Source organism: Silurus aristotelis (assembly GCF_946808225.1).
Source record: "Silurus aristotelis genome assembly, chromosome: 10".
Taxonomy (NCBI): domain Eukaryota; kingdom Metazoa; phylum Chordata; class Actinopteri; order Siluriformes; family Siluridae; genus Silurus; species Silurus aristotelis.
Genome location: NC_139583.1, coordinates 12171542 through 12180522, shown reverse-complemented (window position 1 = coordinate 12180522; position 8981 = coordinate 12171542). Strand labels below are relative to the sequence as shown.

General features: G+C 37.1%; 3 protein-coding genes across 4 annotated transcripts in view; 1 reads left to right on the top strand and 2 right to left on the bottom strand.

Annotated features, from left to right (window-relative positions):
- cUnh11orf16 (chromosome Un C11orf16 homolog) overlaps nucleotides 1-8981 on the bottom strand; it is a 237177-nt gene that overhangs the window by 103165 nt on the left and 125031 nt on the right. The window lies entirely within an intron of this gene.
- On the bottom strand, nucleotides 769-3530 carry lyve1b (lymphatic vessel endothelial hyaluronic receptor 1b). 2 transcript variants are annotated; one of them, XM_083551650.1, is made up of 6 exons: nucleotides 2986-3530; nucleotides 2542-2710; nucleotides 2285-2424; nucleotides 1617-2087; nucleotides 1432-1507; nucleotides 769-1316 (listed from the first exon to the last, which is right to left on the bottom strand). In XM_083551650.1, exons 1-6 carry the CDS (start codon nucleotides 3065-3067, stop codon nucleotides 1151-1153), a joined length of 1104 nt encoding a protein of 367 aa, XP_083407776.1. In that variant the 5' UTR covers nucleotides 3068-3530; the 3' UTR covers nucleotides 769-1150. The 2 variants fall into 2 exon arrangements, with proteins under 2 accessions (XP_083407776.1, XP_083407775.1); XM_083551649.1 differs by having other exon boundaries at nucleotides 1432-1510; nucleotides 2986-3528.
- On the top strand, nucleotides 4892-8829 carry LOC310731977 (uncharacterized protein). Its single transcript, XM_083552112.1, has 8 exons — nucleotides 4892-6327; nucleotides 7061-7201; nucleotides 7326-7526; nucleotides 7662-7849; nucleotides 7925-8138; nucleotides 8273-8371; nucleotides 8450-8511; nucleotides 8629-8829. The coding sequence occupies exons 1-8, from the start codon at nucleotides 6055-6057 to the stop codon at nucleotides 8786-8788; spliced, it is 1338 nt and encodes a 445-aa protein (XP_083408238.1). The 5' UTR covers nucleotides 4892-6054; the 3' UTR covers nucleotides 8789-8829.

Here is an 8981-nt window from a genome sequence, read left to right as displayed (position 1 = left end):
CATTTAGTTAGAACTGTTACACAGAGGGGGAGTGGTGGCTCCAGCGGTTAAGGCGCTTGGTTGCCGATCGGAAGGTCTGGGGTTCGAGCCCCGGTATCGCCAGGCTGCCACTCTTGGGCCCTTGAGCAAGGCCCTTAACCCTCTATGCTCCGGGGGTCCCTTACGAGGGAAATATCAAGGTCCGTGACGTCGGAGTGATGTGGGGCCGCCTTCCCGTGGGCTCACCACCTGCAGGAGGGACCGTAAGGGACGGTGCTGTGAGGATTGGGCAGCAGTCGAAGGCGACGGCCTGCTTAGACTGCTGCCCCCGCGACCCGAATTACGGATAAGCGGGAGAAAATGAATGAATGAATGAATGAATGAATGTTACACAGAGTGAAAACTAAAGTGGTGGAGAACAAAAAGCTGGAGACAATAAAACAAATAAACAAACTAACAAAAAAAACCCATTTAGGTCCGTGTACCTTCTGGTTATTAAATTTTTATAGAGCCACATTCATTCTAGATATGAATCTGCATACATCATGTAAAGTGATTATTTGTGCCACCTGTACTTAGGACACAACAAAACTCACCCTGTTACTTTTAGCCTAAACCTAAAGTATCTGATATTTATCTATATATTTATCTTTGAAGTCATACACAGCACTATATCATACCACCACATCTCATTACATCCCACCTTGCAGACAAAAACAAACAAACAACAATACAATAGAAACCACCAAAAAGTTTCCACTACAAAAAATACCATTACAAACCATCAGCTGTTACCATGGTTTCTATTTTATTGTGTGATCGAAACCAAAGCATTAAATTATTGACATTTGGATGCTAATAGATCTTTAAATGTTCCCTATTGGTGTCTATTCGATTCCATCATGTAATCTACAGGTTGCCATATGTGTTTTATTGGTCCTTAATGATACCTACTAGACATAATATGCTACCAATGAACGACAAACAAATGACCAGTATAGACCCACAGGGACAATCACAAATTTCATTAAAAGCAATACAATTTTCATTATAATATTTAAAACCATTGCATATTCTATGAGGGTTTTGGTTGTTTAGTTTAGTTTTTTTTCTTTTAGCAGGGATTTTAGCAGGGATTTGTGATCCCAACCAATCCCTAAAAGAACTGTTCTTAGAATGATATTGTGTCATCGTCCATCTGGAAAGGTGTGTCATCGCCCAAGTTCCTATGGTCATTCTGCATAGTGAAATGCTGCTCATCGTGTTTCCACATCTCAGTCTCGAACATGTCCTTGTGGCAAATTCTCTCCCATGGAGAAAGACACTGTGGCCGTTTACTGAAAGAGATGCACATAGTTAAACATGAGACAGTAAACCAGTCCAGGTGCACAATGATGTCCATGAAAGTTAATTATTGGAAGTCACATAGGGAGCATAGTGTTTTAAACTTACGTTTTAATATACCAAATTATTCCTGTTCCTGCTATTATCAGGAGCATCACAGCAAGGATGACACATGCCAAGAGCACTGCTGTAGGGGATGGGAAGACAAAATGTCAGCTGAGGATTTTATGAACACCAAGAAAATCCAAACATATTTATTTTTTAAATGTGTAAAACAATTGTGATTGGGCTACCGCCAAAGGAAAATCCTTTTCCAGGAGGAGGTTGTACATCTGTTTCATTAGAAGAAATAGTTACAAAGGAAGAGTTAATGAATGGATGTGAAGAAGAAAGAATAGAAAAGGAGGTTGAAAAAGAAGAGAATGAGGTGGCTAAAGAAGAAACGGAAGTAGAAAAAGAAGAGAAGGAAGTAGAAAAAGTGGAGGAAATGGAGGGCTGGTATATAGTATTTGGTAGTGTATTAGATGGTGGCAATGTCTGAGAGCTCTTTGCAGCTATAGGGGTGACAGTGAAAGAAGATGTTGTAGGTATCAAGGAGGTGTTGGAACCATGGGAAATGGGTTGTGGTGATGGAGAGGAACCAAGGAGGTTTTTGTTAAGCCAAGTTGATGAAAAGAATGTAGGAGAGGTTGTTTTAGCATCAGTCCTCCCATCAGACACCGTTGTCATATTTAGGGTGGTGGATGTTGTTGCTTGAGTTTGACCTGCAGGTCATATAACACATATTTAGCAACACATGCTACACATCTTAATAGTATTTATCATTATATGCTAAATATCTGTTCATAAATAGTTGCAATTTAATCTTAAGAAATGTTATAAATACAAATAAACAGAAATATATTTTTAATAATAATAATATTAATAATATTAATAATAATAATTTATTACTATAATAAACCTGTTGATCTGGAGCAAAACACATCAAATAGTTGTGTAGGAGAAGCACGCCAAACAATTACTCCAAGTCTATTTTGGCCACATTTTTTATTTTGCTGAATTCGAGGAATAATAGCAACTTTCTCCATAACCCAGCCATATCTGCAAAGCATAAATAAAGACTAACCTTAATATTTATTTATCATCTCATTTACCTAAATAGTATATTTGACTATAAAATGTCAACCCATTATCCTAAATAAATGTGTGCGACTGTACCTGCAGGTCTGTAATCCATTGCGGTACGCTGTTTCCACTTCAGCCCTGCTGGCTATTCTAACACCCAGACTTGTGCATACATCTATAGCAGTAGTTGCATTGAAACTGTATGATTGGTTTATGAGCTGGACAATAAATACTTCAGAGATTCCACCATTTTTTGGATAAACTGAAAAATCCCCAAATGAAAGCCATTTAACAATGCACAAAGCCAATACAAGCTCCTAAAAGCAATCTTTTACACATGACACTATTAGTAAATATTGCAATAAAATTCATCAATATATTTCTTAGGAGATAGATAGATAGATAGATAGATAGATAGATAGATAGATAGATAGATAGATAGATAGATAGATAGATAGATAGATAGATAGATAGATAGATAGATAGATAGATAGATAGATAGATAATATAACTAAATTATTTAAATAATTGTCTTACCTTGGATCTGGCTCAGATCTAGACTGGCTGTGCAAAGCACAAAATAGAGAAAAGTTGCACATACTCTGGATATAGAGATCATTGTATCTCCACTGAAATTGTGTGCTGTATACTGCAAACATGATTACCCATAGCTAAAGACAAAAGGAAACAGGAAACAGCAGGCTGAGGATGTTCTGTTAGGAGACCTTCTAGATAAGAGCAAGAAGGTATGCATACACCGAGCAAAGGTCACAAAAACAAATAATGTTTTATACAAAATGCACAATATAATTAAATTTAAAAAATATTACTTAATGTTATTTCTGTTCCTGTTTGTGTAGGATTTTTCACTTGCACCTCAAAAAATTCTGAGGCCTGTCATCCTGTCATGCCTTTAGCCTATTAATATAATGAGGTGACTGATAATGTACCATACAAGCATACTTTTAACAGGTCTTAGTCAGCTATTCTCCCAGAGCCATTTTACTTGTGTGTGAGTGCAAGGGCAGTGCATACCATCCTCAGATTTAACTGATAAGCCAATCCAGACCTAAACTGATGTTATACATATGCACATACATATCTAGATCATAAACTCAATAATAAAATAAATAAGTACATACTGTTTATATAAAGTTTTTGTTCCATAATGATATATAGGGGAACATTTGTAATAAAACCATAATCACAAATACATTATTACAACTTTGGAATGCCTGAAAGTTGTAATAATGTATTTGTGATTATGATTTTATTAAAAATGTTCCATAAGTATACAGTACAGACCAAAAATTTGGACACACCTTCTCATTCAAAGAGTTTTCTTTATTTTCATGACTATGAAAATTGTAGAGTCACACTGAAGGCATCAAGGGCTATTTGACCAAGAAGAAGAGTGATGGGGTGCTGCGCCAGATGACCTGGCCTCCACAGTCACCGGACCTGAACCCAATCGAGATGGTTTAGGGCTGAACTGGACCGCAGAGTGAAGGCAAAAGGGCCAACAAGTGCCAAGCATCTCTCGGGGACCTCCTTCAAGACTGTTGGAAGACCATTTCAGGTGACTACCTCTTGAAGCTCATCAAGAGAATGCCAAGAGTGTGCAAAGCAGTAATCAAAGCAAAAGGTGGCTACTTTGAAGAACCTAGAATATGACATTTTTCAGTTGTTTCACACTTTTTTGTTATGTATATAATTCCACGTGTGTTAATTCATAGTTTTGATGCCTTTTAGTGTGAATCTACAATTTTCATAGTCATGAAAATAAAGAAAACTCTTTGAATGAGAAGGTGTGTCCAAACTTTTGGTCTGTACTGTATATAGGGGAAAATTTTTTTGTATAAAAATTATAATCACAAATACATTATTACAACTTTCAGGCATTCCAGAGTCACTAGTTAGAGCCTGACCTTGGGTACAGAATATTTCATGCTTCTTGCGATTATGCATAATTCCTCTACTTACTGCCAATAGGTGGATTAATAACACTAAACGAAAGCCCTATATGTCAATGAGTATATGAATGTGTGTGCATTAGTGTACCATAAAGGCTGTTTGAACAAGAAACGTGAAATCCTTGCTATGATTGTCATGCCTGCTGATTAGCACTCCACAAACTCTACGGGTTTCTATTGAGCTTGAGAGGTATTACACTTATCTTGCATGTTACAAACAAACTTCTATGTGGTGTGGTTTCAAATTAGCAAAAGTTCATTTCAATGTGAAAGTTTTTGACAAATTATATAAAAATTATTTTTACATTAACAGGCCTCACAGACTGATGTGTGTGTGTATAACTATATATATATATATATATATATATATATATATATATATAAAATAATAATTATTATTATAACTAATATAATATTTAGAGCCCTATTTCATTCTGTGCAAGGTACTACTATCTCCATCAATCCACATCAATACAATAGGATTGCACATTAGATTCAATACTGTACTTTGCACCGGCTCTAAAACCATCTAGAGTTGCAGAAGTATGACAAATATACTAAAAACCATCACAAAGTTTGCTAATAATGTGTTAGACTATCACAAGCCTTCAGGTTAGTGTCAGCACAAGATGGTATTACACAAGCCTCTACAACTGAAGAGAAATGATCATGCTTCTTCTAAAATGTACTTCTGGATACACTTTACTTCCTTACAGTCTAAATAAGTCCTGCATTTAACATTTTGAAGAAACCTGAAGAAAAGCTGTTCCTTTTTTTTTTTTTTTGCCTCAAAATTATTAAATGTGATCAAATCAAATCAATTTTCTCTTTCCATCGATCTAAATATCACCTCAAACTAGTCAATTCCTACTGAAACACAATCTGGTCTTAGTGACTGAATCTCCTGTCATCTGTGGCCAAATAATGAACCCTTTTTCAAAGTCATCTTCTTTTTTTTTTTACCTTATCTTAATTCAACATCAATCAATTTAAAATAGCCATGTATAAGATCTTGACCAGTAATGAGATTTTTAAAGATAAGGGCCAAAATAATAAAAGAAAAGCTTAGCATGGCAAATGGAGTTTGCTCTGCTTGGTCTGCTTGAATAATACATTGGTAGCGGAAAGGTTTGTGAATCACTCATGAGCACAGGGCTTGTACAGTTTCAAATGCAGCCTGTCATGTTGCCTAGCAAACCTGTGGCTTTGTGGTTACTTTAAAAAGAAAAAAAAAGGATACATTTTTTGTGCTTTCATGCTACTCTGCCTTTGTGGTCTTAGTTTAAAGGTCAAAAGTTTTCAAGTATAATAACATTTATTAGCAGAACATTAAAAGGCTCAAGAAAAATTATATAATCGGAATATTTTGGTTAAAAAATAAGCCCAGTTAGGATCTGGTGGTATATGTTATAGTAGAAATTTCACCCTCTTGGCATGCATAGAGTTTCTACTCCTCTTGAAAAGGTATCCGATGGCCTCATCAATTATTAAAAAGCTGTCAGGGCACAAGTCTTCACATGCCTAGCTGCACACAGTATTTTTCAAAACTCCAGCTCAGCATCAGCAGCACACTTACACCTCTCTACTCGCAATCATAAAAACCTGGTGTATATGAACAGCACCAGACCACATCATGAGCCTGAGGACTGTGTCTCATGGGGACCTTCAGAACTTGTCTCTGTCAAAGCTTCCAGCAGCCTCAGACAGCAGTATGTTCAAGTCCAACTCTGTCAGCAGCAATATGGGGAGCAGATTTGGAAAGGAGAGCATGGAGGAGATCAGGGGGGTGTCTAAACCGTCTCATCCTCCTCGAAGGCCTGTTAGAGCAGTGAGGCCGGTGAGTGCTCTCAGTGGCTCTTTCCTTCAGATTAACCACCTGCAAGGAGAGCTGGTACGCAAGAGAAAGGTGAGCACTGGCTAAAGTTAGTCAAATATAAACAGTGCTGATGGATTATTTTTTTTTTTGACAGGGTTCCAGATCATGGTACCTTTATTCTGAGTTATGTTGTGTTAAGGGACATTTTCAATGCAGCACCATGGTTTACTGAGTTACACCATGCACACACATTCTAACGTTGGTGTGCGGTTTCACTACCAGCAAATCATAAATTTACTAGCAGCCCCACAGGACATTTAAAAGTCCTATTGTACTTACATATATGTACACTTAAATGTAATATGACAACATATGGTGAGCTTGTCAACTAGTTAATTATGATATTGCATCACTACAACTATGAGATTTGATGTTTTGATTATTACATATGACTCATTTATTTTCTTTATTTTCTTGTTTTAAAAAGGTTGAACTGTAAATTGGCTGGCAATCCTAGCAAAAGACTTTACCATCACTTTGCATCGAGGCTTATTTTGTTTCATCGATGCTTCCACAAACCTAAGTTTTTGATCCTAAAAAGATTGTCAGTCATCTGTACATGCTAAGTCTATGTAGTAAAAACAATTTGCCAGATTGGTGCCTCAGTCGATGTGTTTTATTAATCAGTAAGTTTATTATTCTGCGAACATTTAAACATCGACACATACCAAATGACTACTTTTGTTTTGCAAAACACTTTAATAAGGAATAGTGCTTTTTTGGTTCTACTTGTCCACACTTGACTACCTTTCCATGTGATTAGGAATGTGAGGACCTAAAGAAGGAAAACAAATACCTATCTAGTGAGATTCACATGGAGAGAATCGTGATGAGAACTGAAAGTGAGCTTTCCATGAGGAACCTTAGAAACCTCAACCAGGAACTACAGGCCCAAGTTAAAGAGGTACTCAATTACAGACATCATTATGTCAGAATAAGTTGGGGAAAAAACAAACTCGCTAAATCCTATACTATATATCAATGTAGATTGATTTACTGGGTATATTTTCTTCTATTTTCTGTATTAGTTGAAACAGAAGCTGCACCTGAGCCAGCAGAGAGCAACTTTGTGCTCGAGGGCAGTGGAGGAGGCAGACATGTCACGAAGTGAATCAGAAAAGAACCGAACACTAGCAGAGGCTCGAGCACTAGAGAGCAAAATAGAGAGAGATGCAGCACTGGGAGACAAAGTCCAGCTCACTGAGGAGTTGCACAGTTTGAGTAAAGAGGTAAACACACATCTGAACAATGCATCATAGTATGAAGGTGCATACCTCCTTTTTCTCCTCTATATTAATAAAAAAGTGTTTGTACAGTGAATCACACACTGTGTAATCGCTTTAAACTCTTCTCTTTGTCTCCAGCACAAAAACTTGCAGCTGCTTCTGGCACAGACTGAAAAGAATTACTTCGAGGCCATGCTGAAACTGGAAAGGGTCTCTGGAGAGAAACAGTTTCTCTTGAAGGATAACAAGAGCCTGGAGGATGAGAAGAACACACTACGTCAGAAAAACAAAGAGCTGACTGACGAGAATGCAAAAGTCAAAGAAAAGTGAGAACATTTATCACAGAATTTAGACGTCGCTTATGTGAATTTGTACTAAAATCTGCACCATTCTGGCTGTAGGGAGGCGTCATGGAGACGCAAGGCTGCCGCTGCTGAAGAGGAGAGCCAGAGAGCCATTAAAGAGCTACAACAGGCTGAGCACGAGAGTAAACTGTCCAAAAGAGATAAAGACAAATCAGTTAGTGAGTGTCTTAGCTGGCGGGAAAAACACCAAGCTCTAGCAGACATCTTCAGAGCACAGGAGGACCTGATATCACAGAGGCAGAATAAAGCTGTAAGTGTCAAGTATTTTAGTCAGATCATCAGACCCTAAAATCCTAACCAAACATCTGGGAACCATTTGAGTGTGATTATAAACAAATCTAATCAGTTTTATGTGAGCAAAATCTTTTTTCTTTTCTTTTTTAGTGTCAAGCAAACATTAAAAGCTACTTTCTTTGTATGACTGAAAGTGACCAGAAAATTAAGATCCTAAAGAACTATGATGGAACTCCAAGGAACTTCATGGTACCGTTTTCCTTGCCATAAACTTTTACTAATTGCAATTAAAATATATGGTCATATCTGATTAAATTTTTCACTTAGGAGGGAGATCCTGTGTATATTTCAACAGCCAGTGATGAGGATTCAGAAAAGACCTCAGGAAGGTATATTACTGGATCACATTTCCCATTTTCATTTACTTTACAGAAATTTTTTCCTAAATTTTAAATAACCATGCTGAATTGGATTCTGAATGTGCATTTGCATTTTTTTCTTTTTAGGACACTTCTCAGGGTTGCAGCTCCCACAGCAGGAAGAGACTCTGGACCAGCTCACTTCAGTGAACTATCATCAACAGGAGTGGATATTTCTGACAGCAATGCCATGAGGAGAAGTCGAAAAGTGGTTGACTACTTTTGGATTCCCACTGATCAAGAATAGTCTGTTATCAGTGGCTTGAGAATTTCAAAATACACCAAAGATTTAAACGTCTTAGTGTGTTATTAGGGGTATTATAAGCTGATCATGTCACCCTTTACGAGCCCATAATTTGTGGCAGACACCGTCATCCTCAAGTTTGCTCCAAGTGAAATTTTAGGATTAAAATACATTGCTGACAAAGAGAATGACATCT